The sequence below is a fragment of the Carcharodon carcharias genome, chromosome 21 (assembly GCF_017639515.1).
Source record: "Carcharodon carcharias isolate sCarCar2 chromosome 21, sCarCar2.pri, whole genome shotgun sequence".
NCBI classification, from domain to species: Eukaryota; Metazoa; Chordata; class Chondrichthyes; order Lamniformes; family Lamnidae; genus Carcharodon; species Carcharodon carcharias.
In genome coordinates this window covers 56,856,838-56,871,674 of record NC_054487.1, presented here as the reverse complement: position 1 = coordinate 56,871,674, position 14,837 = coordinate 56,856,838, and the positions used below count along the sequence as shown (strand labels likewise).

General features: G+C 41.5%; 1 protein-coding gene across 14 annotated transcripts in view; it reads right to left on the bottom strand.

Moving 5' to 3' along the window:
- Positions 1 to 14,837, bottom strand: part of LOC121293396 (suppressor of tumorigenicity 7 protein homolog) — a 209,149-nt gene that overhangs the window by 2,905 nt on the left and 191,407 nt on the right. For 9 of the 14 annotated variants that reach the window (XM_041216445.1, XM_041216436.1, XM_041216430.1 and 6 more), the window contains 2 exons: positions 13,675 to 13,767; positions 10,898 to 11,037 (listed from right to left, as the gene is read on the bottom strand). In XM_041216445.1, coding sequence (XP_041072379.1) covers positions 10,898 to 11,037; positions 13,675 to 13,767 — 233 coding nt within the window. The remainder of the gene's footprint in view (positions 1 to 10,897; positions 11,038 to 13,674; positions 13,768 to 14,837) is intronic. The other 5 variants (XM_041216443.1, XM_041216446.1, XM_041216435.1 and 2 more) reach the window with 2 other exon arrangements.

Here is a 14,837-nt window from a genome sequence, read left to right as displayed (position 1 = left end):
TCAGGGTTAAAAGTTGACCAAAACTTTCTCAACTATTGTAAATTACAATTCATTATAATTTGAATCAATTTTCCTGAGTAACTAAAAATAAGATTTAAAGTCTGAAACAAGATAACATTTTTCTTCTTCATCAATGAATTAAATCAGGTTTGAAATCAACAACAAGGGTTCCCAATGTATGAATTAATTAGTCCAATGATTAAACTAGCCATCTAAGCAAGCAAAGTCCCAGGTTGCTCTCCAGTCTACATTGAGCTAGTTCACTACAAATTAGCCCCAGTGTCCCTGGATTAAGGAGAAATATCAACCAAGAGTCCTGTACCAAATTACTATCCAACAGCTTCTGCTGGAAAGGTGTGCAACGTCAGATACCACTAATGGGCCTGGTTTTGGTGCCGCTGCCATCACCCCCCCCCCCCCCCCCCCCCCCCCCCCCCCGCCGATATAATAGCTCCCAACTCACTGCCAAGGCTTACAGAAAACTGACAGCTACTTGGTGAGGTGCTGGAAAGCAACTGGTGCCTGTGGAAATCTACCCTAGAGAGGTGTCACTGCTTTCAGGATGGCTACTACAAATTTGGGATATATGCTAGGGATCACTTCTGTCGACGGACTTTGCACCCAAGAACCTGCCACCGATGGCAACTCTGGTCGGGCAGATTCCTGGAAGTTTTATCACATGATCATTTGCGTGGCCCAGTCAAACAATTTTTATTCCCATCTCCAATATTTTTACAAATAATAAACAAAAAGAAATGAAGGTGGCATTTTTTGAGGTGGGTGGGGGGGTGCGGGGTTGGATGAGTTGCACAGAGCAATGGTCAGGAGACAAATCTCTAATTCCTCGAGACTCCAGCATGATCTTGGAGATTTAGGAACGCCAAACCAGAGTGTGCCTTTAATTGTCTAAGATCAGGGTCAGAGTGAGAAAACCCTTATTCCAGCTTAGTGAATATATCACAAGCTTCCATGTGATCTCCTCAAACTTGGTAGAAGATTATGCACAATATCAGACCAATGATCAGATTGATTTAACATAAGGCAGGTAAATGACCAGTATTCAGCACAAGCAGCAATTACAAATTTTTACTATTCTCCTTTAACTGTCAAAAACAACTAAAGTGCATCTCCTGCACCAACTCTAACCTAAGTATGACCCTCTAAACATTATTTCTTATTTCTGACATGGCCCATTGCAACCACTGGGTCTTCTGACCAGGCTCAATGTGACAGCTGCAAACAGACTGAGCCCAGGCAATCAAATCGCATCCTACAAGTGAAAGCTCCTGAGCGCACAGCTGTCCATCAAAGAATCATGGCCCTAGTCTCTCACGAACTCGAAATGTATTCAACATTGATACAGCTATCAATCAAACCAGTTACTTCAAAACAACAACAAATAAATCCCTGGAGTCAATCACACGGCATCTTTGAATAGAAAAGCTTCACTCGCTGCCTCTGAACAAAATATCCTGTCCCACCTGCAGGCAGCAGAAAAACTATTATTAGCTGCATTGAACTGAATGGACGAGCCTATCTGGTACAAAAAAAACAATTTACAAATATGTGCCTAACATAAATGCCAGGGAGAGGGAGACAATCATTTGAATCATTTAGCACTATGAGAAAGCCTGTTCTAGTTTTCTTTAAAGACAGCTTACTTTTAACCATGTGTGTTGTGGCTAATGAGGGAGAATCAATTACTAATCAATCACAGATGTTAATGCTCTATTTTAACATCTTAAGCACAATGGAGAGGGAGGTGGGTGGGTGCGGGAACTGACAAGAAAAGAGAAAAAAATCACTAAGGAATAGTTTCTAAAACAATCGATTTATGCTCTAATTATTCAATTCAGTCATTACTCAACCCATTTTTATTTTCTCTTCCTGCAGTTGGGAGTCTTTTCAATACTGCAACCTCAGTTCAGTGAAATTTTCCAAGGCACTTTACCAGAGCCTTCTGACCAAATTTGACACCAAGTCACATAAGGGGATGTCAGGATCGAGCTTGGTCAGAGGTAAGGTTCAAGAAGTGACGTATAAAGGAGAGAGAGGCAAAGTGGTGGAGAGGTTTATTTATGGAGGGAATTCCAGAGTCTAAGCCAGGCAGCTGAAGGCATTCTGCCACTGAAACAGAGGATATGCAAGAGGCTAGAGTTGCAGGACCAGGAGAGCATAGGAGGTCATAGGACCAAAGGAGATTACATAGATAGGGAGGGGCGAAGGCTAGGAGCAATTTGGAAAACAATGTGTTTTTTTAAATTGATATGTTACCAGGTGGGAGCCAATGTAGATTAGAGGGCACAAGGGTGGCTTGGTATTCATTAAGATACAGGAAGCAGAGTATTAGGTGTGCTAAAGTTTATGCAGGATGGAAGGTTGGCCAGGTGAGCATTGGAATAAACAAATCTAAGGTAACAAATGCATGGGTGAGAGTTTCAACAGCAGACAGGCAGAGACAAAGGTGGAGTCGGGCAATGTTATGGAGTTAAAAATAGGCAGTTTTGGTAACCTATGGAAAACAGGTAGTTTTGGCACTTTGGGCATGGATTTGGGGCCAGAAGCTCATCTTGGCATTAAGTCTGACACCAAGGTCTGGGTCCTATGCTGAGGGCAGACTCTCCGCACCCCAGTGTAAATTTCGGGGACGAGCCCGCCTCTGCTAGTTGGCTCAACCTGCTTTAATTTTTTTGGGCTCTTTAGTTAGTATGAGGTGGGACTTGTGTTCTCCTCCACCCCATGGGTGGCCCATAAAACTCAGCCCCAAGGCTGCAAACGGTCTGGTTCAACCTCAAGTTCCCAGGGAGAGGGTAGGGAATAGTATTTTTGATGGGAGTCAAGGACAATGGCTTTGGTCTTCCCAATATTTATAGTTAGAGGAGATTTCTGTTCACCCAGTACTGGATGTTTAGATGAGCAGCCAGGAAATTTAGAGACAGTGGAAAAGCCAAATGAGGTGGTGGTGAGGTAGACCTGGGTGTCATCATGTCATCAGTATTCATGTAGAATCTGATATGTTTTCAGATGATGGTGCCCAGTGAATGAGAAGGTAGATAGATCCTTTAGGGTTTCCAAAGATAATAGTGCAGGGACGGAAAGAGCACCCATTGCAGGCGATTCTTTGGATACAGCTAGGTAGATAAGAATGGACATTAAATTTTAAACAATCAGACTTGACCTACATTTTCTGTTTCTGTATTAAACAATCTGTGGTATTGCTTCTAAAATGTCAAACATAAAATGTACTTATCCATGCAATATGGGTCAGCCTGGAAATCTCTGTTCTTGGTTTAACAAAACTAATCAGAGAGAAAATGGGAAAGCCCAGATCAGAAAGGGTTTGCATCTTAAAAGATACAAGTTCTTGCAGGATTGCTTCATGAGGGACCTGAAGTGAGGAAGGAACATGGAAGTCAGGAATGACACAAGGCTTAGATGATTTTTAACAACCAAGTCTCAGTTTGTCACCACTGAGGACCTGCGATTGGGATTTGGGGGGGGCGGGAGTTGGTGCTGGAGATTGAAGGTAAGAGCAGCCCAAGAAATTCTGTTACTCTAGGCCCACAAGGAAACTCATTTTTAAAAAAGAACTTAGTTTGCTGGACCTCTTCCAGCCCTTGATGTAATTCCCAGCGGGTTGGCCTGGCAGGCAAGCCACCACTGCTCCGTTGCTCAGGCCTCAGGTTAAATGTGGCACCCAGGCCTTGACTGCGATTCCTATCTGTGCATTTAAAGGAGGACTCCAAAGGCTTTGGGCAGGTGGTCTTGCCACCTCTGGTCTAAAATTGCAGTCTATCAGCACAAGTCGGGAGGCCAGTGGCTGTGTCTCCAAATCCATTTCAACTGCCCAGTTTCCACAGGCGTGTGGGGGCAGTGAGTTAAAATACCCTTCTATATGTCAGATTAGAGAACACTTAAACTAGCATTAAGATTGAACTAAGGGTATCTGCACCTCACTGAAGCTTGAACCTCTGCCACTGTGAGTTAATAATCACCCGAACTTGGCATCTTATATCTTTAGTCATATCCTGAATTTGGATAATTAAAAGCTATGCAAGAAACTGTAGCAAAAACTGGCTTTATCTGGCACTACCACATACACATTATATATAGCACATGGCCCATCATTTTAAAGATAGTTGGGACCTGGCACGCACAGAGCCAAAATAACCAGCTTGTATTATTGAGACTTTGAACAATATTCCATTCACGAATCAAAGCTCACTCCACAGACTAAGGATAACCATGGCACAGAGGTGAAAATCCTTTGATCTGAGTTTCCTTGATCTTTCCAACTGCCCCTTTGCATCTGGGTTTTATAAGGCCGCCTTCATGTAAAAAAATAAAAACAAAAATGAAAAAATAGCAATTAAGCAGCCCCAGTTTGGTAAAATCAGAAGATTCTGTAGTATTTCCGTCCAACATCTTTTGCACATAAGGGTGACCTAACAAAACCTTGCTCCTTTCTTAGCAAAACCGATCAGAAAGATAAGGATAAGATCAAAAAGGCTTGCACCTTAAGGACACAAAAGTAATTCTGAATTGTTTGCTCATTCGATGTTCTTAAGCCCATTGATCTGCAAATGTATTAAATCACCATTAAGACCAGGTGCAAAAATTTCATTTTAAATTAAATTTTAGAAAGTGAATGTAATAATGTACATTATGGTTAATGAGTTCTGCCCATTTTTATATCAGAGCTATCCCATTTCTCTAGCAGATGGTCATTTTATCACTTTGTATACTACACAAGTGATAGATAGATACATTCTTAACAGCAGTGGTGGTGAGTCAACAGCCATCTTTCAGTACTTGTCAATGTAAACTACTACTTCAGTCACACTGCTGCCAAATCAGATCTTAACTGTCGAACTCAAAAAAGGCATTTGTGCTTGACACAGTTTAGTTCTACTGGAACTCGTGCTATCAGCCAAGGTAAGGGTCAGAGAAAGATCAAAGAATTGTGATTTTGATATGTCTACAGTAGTCACAGGGGTCCTTTAGGCACCCACACACAAACATCATCACTTTGGAGTCAAGGGAACTTCTATCATTAGACTTATTGAGTAACACAATGGACGCACACTACTCCGGACAAGAAAGTCAGAAACTATGCACCGAGGGCTCAGGTGGTTCAATGCGTTAAGGTCACTGACTTTCATGTTGTGACCTGGGTTCAGATTTTGACAAAACTTTGACATCAGAGCACAGCTGTTACCTGAGGCTGAAGACTTTCTAAAATAAATTTGTCAGCTCAAGGTCTCTGGCTCATATGATATGTCCATATTACTAAAATTAAAGATCTGTAAGTTCCAGCAGCTCTTTGCAATACCTCAAGTGCAATGGTTTTTATTTTTTTAAATTTTCTCTCTTAACAGGCAATTTGCTGTAAGCACTCAATTCCAGTCAGTAATGTGTACAGAACAGTTATTATTGCAACACTATGACTGACTGCCATGAGCTGAAAGCTCAATTTTTCCTTGGTCTGCTCACCCAGTCACAAAAAGATGCAATTTCTTGCTTCTTCATTTACTGGGCTGACTATGAATCTTTGCAAGTCATCCTCTGTGGAAAATAGACTGAATCTGCCATTCAGTTTTGCAGCTTTCTGCTTGAAATCATGACTCAAATGATTGAGCTACTACACCGGCAACCAATGCCTTTTGGCTTTGTTCCTTTCATTTTACTTTAGTTATAAAAGCATGTATTTCAGTATTATTGTGACCTCTAAACAACCTGACACATTGATGGATATTTGCGTCATTGTTCCCGAAGAAAATACTTGATAGCATTTAACGGATGGCAGGAGTTCCCACTCTGCCACCAAGAAAGTCGGTGGGGAACTCACCCCCACTCCTGACAGCTGCCCCACTGCCATTTAAAGGAGCATCGACTGGCTGGAGGCATGCCTTCCAACCCATCTGGGGAGGACATCCCACCACCCAGAGCTGCTGGCCATCTGATTGGCTGACAGCCCTCTGGTCCCAGCAGCGCCACTGGGAGTGGTGGCCATTGCTGAGAGTGCATCCAGTCCCACTGAAGAAGAGTAAGGAGCCGGATGGGAGGTGAGTCTGGGGTCTCATAGCAGGGCTAAGAGTCTCTGAGGTGGGGCTGGGGAGGCTGATGATGGCGGCGGTAGTCAGGGTACAAAAGCCAGGGAAGGAGTGGACATCGGGCACTGGGGAGGGAGGGGGTTTGCTTGCCTGCCACCCGTTAAATTGTGGCAAGGTTGGGAGCCGCAGGCAGTGGGAAAGTCACCCGCAGAATTTTATAGGCTCTCTGGCTGCAATCCAGTCCATTGTAGGGAGGAGGGGGTGCTTAAAATTCTACCCCATAAAAAGGTAAGTGTTATAAACACTGAAAAACCTTCCCAGTTTCAAAATGGGCACATATTTTACTTTGTGCAATGTGCGTGAATCTTCAGTTATCTCCACTAAATATCTGAGAATCATGAATTCTTGATCCACGCTATTGTTTGAAATAATTTATATATACTATTTTGGATTGTTATGTCCCGATGTTTTAGCTGTACTGCTGAAAATCTATTCACAAAATTTACATAAAAGAACGTCATCCTAATGAAGTGTTTTGATTTGCACAGAAGGCTGACTTGAAGATTGGCACTATTATCTTCTTCCTTTGCCTTCTGAAGAGCTGTGCAATTTCTGTGATCTAAGATCCAAACATGGCTCCATTCTTGACTTCTTTTGAGATGGCAAAGAAATGTGTAGAATTCTTATCTTACTTAGCTCAAGAAACTCTCTAACCTGACTTTATAGTAAAACCAGAAACTAATTAATATGCAGAAAAGAAGTTAAAAAAAAACTTTCCCACCGGGTCATAAAGGAAAAAAAAACCTTGAGAACCGTAAACAACATAAAATTGAGCCAGGGCTCGCTAATAGCACTCTTTCCTCTGAGCGAGAGGGTCATGAATTAAAGCTGCATTCCAGAGAATGGAACACATAACCTAATTGGAATTCCAATGCAGTACTGGGAGAATGCTGCACTGAATAAGGTGCAATCTTTTGGCTGAGACCTTAAACCTAGCCCTCTTAGTTGGATGTAAAAGAGGTCACACACCAATATCTAAAGAAGAACAGGGAAATTCTCATCAACAGCAATAACATCTACAACAATCTGCATTTACACAATGCTTTCAATGTAGCAAAACACCCAAAGGTGCATCACAGGAGCCTTGGCAAAACAATATTAGGACAGATGACCAACAGCTTGGTTGAAGAGATACATGTTAAGGGGCATCTTCAAAAGAAGTAGAAAGCCAGAGAGGTTTATGAAGGGATTTCCAAAATTTAGGGCCTAGGTAGCTGAGGTTTCAGCAGCTAGTGGTGGAGCTAATAAATTGGGAATGAGCAAAAGGTCAGGATTGAAGTGGTGCAGAGATCTCAACAGGTGGTAGGCAGTGGTGTAGTGGGAGATTTTGAGGTGCAGGAGCTATGTATTAATCATTTGAGTCCCCAAAAATCAGTAAACTATGCTTTTTAAGTGAAAAATATTAATGCCGGTAAGTGGTAGGCATTTTATTTTGAAATGTGTGGTATTTTGAATCATTAGTCTTTAGAGTAGCTAGAATTTCATTATACAACATTTTACAGGCTGCGTATCCATTATCCAAAATCCTTGAGGCCGATTGTGTTTCGGATTTTAGATAACTTTGGTTTTCTGATACGGCATATAGGACTAGGCCTACTTACATTACAATGGCTTAAGCCCAGGCTGGCTATGGTCTAAAGTCAATAAAATGGCTAGAAAAGTAAGATGTAACACTGAATAATAAATGCAGTGTACCTATAATAAGTTGCCACCTGTGGCGTCATCTTCTATTCTGCTTGTAGGAGAGGGTTCAGAGCGTCTACTGTCTACTGTCTGCGTACAGTCTACTGGGAGGCATTCTTGAATAGTTCTTCTCGCTTCACCTGCTATTTTGTTTTGTGCTCATTCTTTTTCTAACAAGTGGTTTTGGAGGTGGTTTTGGAGGTCTGTTTGTTTTTTCCAAGCTCGTGGGCTTGGAAATTTTAAGAGGGAGTCAAGCCTGCGGCAGCAACAGGAGAGAGAGAAGCTCGAGGAATGTTGAAGGGTTTGGGTAGGGATTTGGGAGCTTTGGCCACCAGTTATCCCTGCACCAGCACTGATGATGTAGACTTTTATTTCATTGCTGTTTGTGGTTGCCATGCACAATTTGGCTGCTGCATTTGTCTACATTAGAATAGATTACACTTCAAAACTACTTTGTTGGTCATAAAGAGCTTTTGACATCCTGAGATCTTGAAAGGGGCTACATAAATGCATGTTCTTTCTCAACTTCAATACAGGCAAGAGAAAAGTCAACTTAAATGACAAATACCATTGCACTCCCTGAAGGTAGGGAGCTGCAGACCTCCACAGGATAAATGCTGCAAAATATTTCCATGCAGCACAATCAAGCACCTGAAAGCACCTCATAAAAAAGTCCCCAGACATCCCTTTTTATTTTATTCCCCCACGGAGATTTCATCCCGCCCTCCTACCCAAAATCCACAAACAGGACTGTCCCGGTAGAACGATCGTCTCAGCTTGCTCCTGCCCAACGGAACTCATTTCTCGTTATCTTGACTCCCTTCTCTCTCCCCTTGTCTAGTCCCTTCCCACCTACATTGGTGATTCCTCTAATACCTTACATCACATCAACAATTTCCAGTTCCCTGGCCCCAACCGCCTCCTCTTCACCATGGACGTCCAATCCCTCTACACCTCCATCCCCCACCAGGATGGTCTGAGGGCTCTCTGCTTCTTCCTCGAACAGAGGCCTGAACAATCCCCATCCACCACTGCTCTCCTCCGTCTGGATGAACTTGTTCTCACACTGAACAACTTCTCCTTTAAATCCTCTTACTGCCTCCAAGTAAAAGGTATGGCTATGGGTACCCACATGGGCCCCAGCTATGCCTGTCTCTTTATGGGGTATGTGGAACATTCCTTGTTCCAGTCCTACTCCGGCCCCCTCCCACAACTCTTTCTCCGGTACATCGATGATTACTTCGGTGCTGCTTCATGCTCTCGTCGGGACCTGGAAAAATTTATTAATTTTGCTTCCAATCTGCACCCCTCCATCATTTTCACATGGTCCATCTCTGACACTTCCCTTCCCTTCCTTGACCTCTCTGTCTCAATTTCTGGTGATAGACTGTCCACCAATATCCATTACAAGCCTACCAACTCCCACAGCTACCTCGACTACAGCTCCTCACACCCTGCTTCTTGAAAGGACTCCATCCCATTCTCTCAGTTCCTTCGCCTCCGTTGCATCTGTTCTGGTGATGCTACCTTCAAAAACAGTTCCTCTGACCTGTCCTCCTTCTTCCTTAACCGAGGTTTTCCACCCACGGTGGTTGACAGGGCCCTCAACCGTGTCCGACCCATTTCCCGCGCATCCGCCTTCACGCCTTCTCCTCCCTCCCAGAAATGTGGTAGGGTCCCCCTAGTCCTCACTTATCACCCCACCAGCCTCCGCATTCAAAGGATCATCCTCTGCCATTTCCGCCAACTCCAGCATGATGCCACCACCAAACACACCTTCCCTTCACCCGCTCTGGCAGTATTCCGTAGGGATCGTTCCCTCCGGGACACCCTGGTCCACTCGTCCATCACCCCCTACTCCTCAACCCCCACCTACGGCACCTCCCCATGCATACGCAAAAGATGCAACACCTGCCCCTTCACTTCCTCTCTCCTCACCGTCCAAGGGCCCAAACACTCCTTTCAAGTGAAGCAGCATTTCACTTGCATTTCCCCCAACTTAGTCTACTGCATTTGTTGCTCCCAATGCGGTCTCCTCTACATTGGAGAGACCAAACGCAGACTGGGCGACCGCTTTGCAGAACACTTTCAGTCTGTCCGTAAGAATGACCCAGACCTCCCTGTTGCTTGCCATTTTAACACTCCACCCTGCTCTCTTGCCCACATGTCTGTCCTTGGCTTGCTGCATTGTTCCAGTGAAGCTCAACGCAAACTGGAGGAACAGCACCTCATCTTCTGACTAGGCACTTTACAGCCTTCCGGATTGAATATTGAGTTCAACAACTTTAGATCTTGAACTCCCTCCTCCATCCCCACCCCCTTTCCGTTTCTTCCCCCTCCCTTTTGTTTTTTCCAATAATTTATATAGATTTTTCTTTTCCCACCTATTTCCATTATTTTTAAATCTATACCTTTTATGCCCTGTTAGTCTTATTTCACCTCACCCCCACTAGAGCTATACCTCGAGTGCCCTACCATCCATTCTTAATTAGCACATTCTTTTAGATAATATCACCACCTTCAACACCTCTTTGTTCTTTTGATTATCTGCTCCTATCACTGCTTGCTTGTCCCTATAACCACCCCCCCAACACTTCTCTCCCCCCACCCCCCCTCCTTAAACCAGCTTATATGTAACCCCTCTCCTATTTTTACTCAGTTCTGTTGAAGGGTAATGAGGACTCGAAACGTCAACTTTGTTCTTCTCTGCTGATGCTGCCAGACCTGCTGAGTTTTTCCAGGTATTTCTGTTTTTCTTTTGGATTTCCAGCATCCGCAGTTTTTTGTTTTTATTTTTATGATAAACACAGTGTTGCACTGTATTCCCAAAGTAATCTCAGAGGAATAGGCAAATTGACTTCCTCCATAGGGGGAACAGGTTTGAGGAGCTGAATGACCTACCCTGTCCCTAGTTTCAGAATATGAAAAGAACTCTATATAATTACAATTTCTCAATGTTTGAAATAAGATTAATGCCACAGTTCCAACAAATGTCTAAACTTGTACTGCCAATAACATGCAAGGAAAACATTCTGGTAAAGAGCTGGTAAAGTGCAGGAAACTAATGTACAGTGTTATAATTGACCTGAAGAGATACTTACAGCTTTTGCAAAGACGCCCATGAGCTCTGGAAACTGATGTGTGAGGAGCGCCAACATGGCGGTGAAGGAGCACAGGCCGGCTGTGAAGAGGATGAAGAATGGCAGCTCCTTCTTGGGATACACTGAAACTTCATGAAACGCTGGATATGAACAGATAGCATCAGATAGGTAGAGAGAAAGAAATAGAAATAAAGTGAAAGGAGACAAAAAGAAACAGATGGCCAGGAAGAAAGTAAAAAAAACAGTAACATAAAGAGAAAGAAACAGTCAGAAACAAAGACATAAGAAGACAGGAAAGAGTCAGAAAGGAAGACAGATATAAAAATACATCTTTACTAAATAACTGCATGTTATGTACTGCTACATAATCCTTCTTGTCTTAAGTAAGTCTTTTTAAATGCAGACATAAGTAAATGGCCATCTTTGGATCCGGTCTATGAATCAAATACAATTCAAAAGGAAAAGAAAAGGTCAGGATACTAAAGATACTCAAAAGGGATGCTTATGTGGGTATGGTAACCTAGTGTTTTTTTTTTACTGGGTTAGTAATCCAAAAGCCTGGAGATATAAGTTCAAATTCCATCATGGTGGTTGGGGAATTTAAATTCAGTTAATTAAATAAAATCTGGAATTAAAAAGCTAGTATCAATATTGCTGAACTTGAAACTACTAGATTTTTGTTCACTAGGGAAGGATATCTGCCATCCTTACCCAATCTGTCTTATATACATGACTCTAGAGCTGCAGCAATGTGGTTGACTCTTACTGGCCTCTGCAATGGCCTAGCAAGCCACTCAGTTGTATTCAAGAAAGCAGTGCATCATCACTTTCTTAAGGGCAATTAGTGCTGGGCAATAAATGTTGGCTTTACTGGTGACCCTCATGTTCTGTGAATGAAAAAATAATGAGGAAAAGACAGAAGTGAAGAGGGGGTTTAGGCCAAGATGGAAGCTATGTAGCTGAGAAGTTGCTTGATGCAGAGGTTTAGTGATACAATGGGGATGGTAGCTGTAACAACTTTCATTATTCAATGCCTTTAATTTCAAGAATGCCTAAAGGCACTTCATATAGGTTTATGAAAAACAGATGCCAAGTTAATATGGGAGAGATTAGAAGGGGTGACTCAAGGCAATTGAAGAGATGGCTTTGACTTGATTTTGAAGGAGAAGAGGGAGAGCAGATTAGGGAATGAATTCCAAAGTGTGAGATAAAAGCAAAGAATTGCGGATGCTGGAAATCCAAAACAAAAACAAAAACAGAAATACCTGGAAAAACTCAGCAGGTCTGGCAGCATCGGTGGAGAAGAGCACAGTCGACGTTTCGAGTCCTCATGACCCTTCAACAGAACTGAGTAAAAATAGGGAATTTAAGAGGTAAAAGAATAGGTGCAATAAAGATTTGAACAATTGGGGAGTATAGAATATTTGGCAAGGATTTTGAAGGATTATAGGTGGACATGAATAGTAAGTGGGTAGATAGGTGATGAGACTGAACAATGCAGAAGATGTGAAACAGTACATATAAGCAAAACAGGGAAAGGAAATAAAAAATGGTAAAATTTTACATGGATTTGAGAGAGGCAGAGTGGATTTGTTTGTAGGTACACATGGCATTAAATTCAACATGAGTAGATAAAAAACATAAGAAGACAAAGAACATCCTTGGTTTTGCATATAGAGGCATAGAATGTAAATCCAAGGAGGTAACATTGAAATTGTATAAGACCTAAGATTAGGCAATGGTTGGGAGTATCATGTGCAATTTTGGGCCTCCACTTATCGAAAGAATATGAAAGCAATTGAACAAGTACAATGTGGATTCGTTAGAATATTATCAGGGATGACGAGTTATGGTTACAAAGAAAATCTTGAGAAGAGCTTTGTTCAGGAGGTTAATGGACAATCCATAGTTGTCGTAAAAATTACGAATAATTATGGTAAATAGTGATAGAATGTTGTTACTGCTTGGAAAATGATAATCAGAGGAAATTTTTTTTTAGATTATCACAACATGGATTAAAAGGGAGATTTTTCAAGTATCTTTAAGCAGAGGATGATTATAATGTGCAATTCCATAAATCACTGTTTAAGTAGAATCCATATATTATTTTAAATAATTATTAGATAGTTGCTTTAAAAAAAGATTAACTGGATTGGGGAATGAACAGGACAGTGGGATTAAATTAGATGTTGTGGAATTAATAGAGTGAATGGGCTGTTTTTCTGCCAAAACAACCAACTGTAGATTGTAGGCAATTGGAAATTTTGTGGTGCAGCGGGTAGCATTCCTGCCTGTGAGCCAGAAGCTCCGTGTTCAAGTCTCACTTCAGGACTTGATGGCCATGGAAGGTGCGTTCATGACTTGGCCAAACAGGTTGATTATCAACCTGTAAATCCTTGTAATACACCTATGGCAGGTGGTAAGAGCGGGAGATCTCCTGATCAGCCAGAACCCTATGTGTGGTAGCTTGTGCAACAGCCTCCCCACATTAAAAGACTCCACATGCAGGTTCTTGCCATTGGTTGTACTCCGTGACAAGCATCCTCCTCACTTAAATGGACTGCGAGATGATGATGATTGTGGGCATCCATTCATGTTTGTGTCTACATATAAAGCTAAAGTCTACCAGAAACAAATCTGATATAATGAAGAATGGGTTAACCCTTTGTCTAACAAGAAAACAGGTTGGTTCATTAAATTCTAAATAGGAATTTAGAAATAATTAACAGAGCTGTGACAATAGAGTGAAAGAAACATGGATTTCTTCATTAACTTACATGGAAGCAGTTCTCTGTCTGCAGTCTCTGTGCAGATTGGATATGGATAAAAAAGATGACCTTTTTCCAAGGGATAGGGGATCATTCGGAAAGCTGAGGAAAAATGTTTTATTCCATTATTGTTAACTGCGAGTTGTAAAAATCAACAAAATTATACATAGTCTTAAAAAAAATCTCCAGTTTAATGCATAAAGTTCCCTTGCTAAGTAAATATTTATAATTCCATACTGCTCAGTAACTAATAACTTACTTGAATTACCAAAAACTACAAACGAAGGAAAATATGTGGGATATTTAAAAGAAACCTCATATTGTTTAGACTTTAGATCTGCTGCTTGAACTGCATGCACTTAGTTAAAACTTTAACATGGGCCTCATTTTTTAATAAATTCAAAACTAGTTACCCATTTTAACATAATACTTTGAGGATAACTTCTTTTGAGTTCCGTAACTCAGTATTTTTGAGGTGCTCAATTTTCCAGCCTTTTCTATTTTTGTAACTAGGGTGCATTCGTTGTTTCAACCATGAATTATTTACAAAATTGATATGTTGAAAAAAATTATAGAAGGGTAAAGCTAAAACAATTGTATTGAGGAACATGGTTTAATGTTCACTGTCTGGCTCACTACTGAAATGCATTGAGCAGTGTAAAGTTACTGCACTTTCACAGTACAGACAATTTAAACTTGTCACAAAGTTGCAGCTGGACTGAAGTGGCGGAGGGAGCATGTTTTGGAGCTATTTTAAGGTGTGTGCATAGTTAATTAAACTGGGATTAACAGCTGGAGATTCTTTTTAATGATGCGCTAATAGTTAATTATTAGCCGATGAGTCTTGCCCTTGTTTTGACAGTGCTATAGGCCAATATTTGCAGAATAAACAAGAACCACATATACAACCAACTAAGCAACTACTGGTTATGTGACCAGCTCAGGCTTAAGAACGACTTAGTTACTGAACTGAACTTGTTAAGGTAAGGAAGTAACTAATAGTTTGCTCATACCATCGAGCAGAGCAGTAACAAAGAACTGTCTTTATTTATGATCAGAAATATTACTCCACCATTAGATTCAAGGAAAGCACTCTTATCTTCTCTGTGTTTTTGTTAAAAATAAATGTTCTCCAGGAATTGTCTGCTCTTCACTGAGTTTTGTTAAAAAAC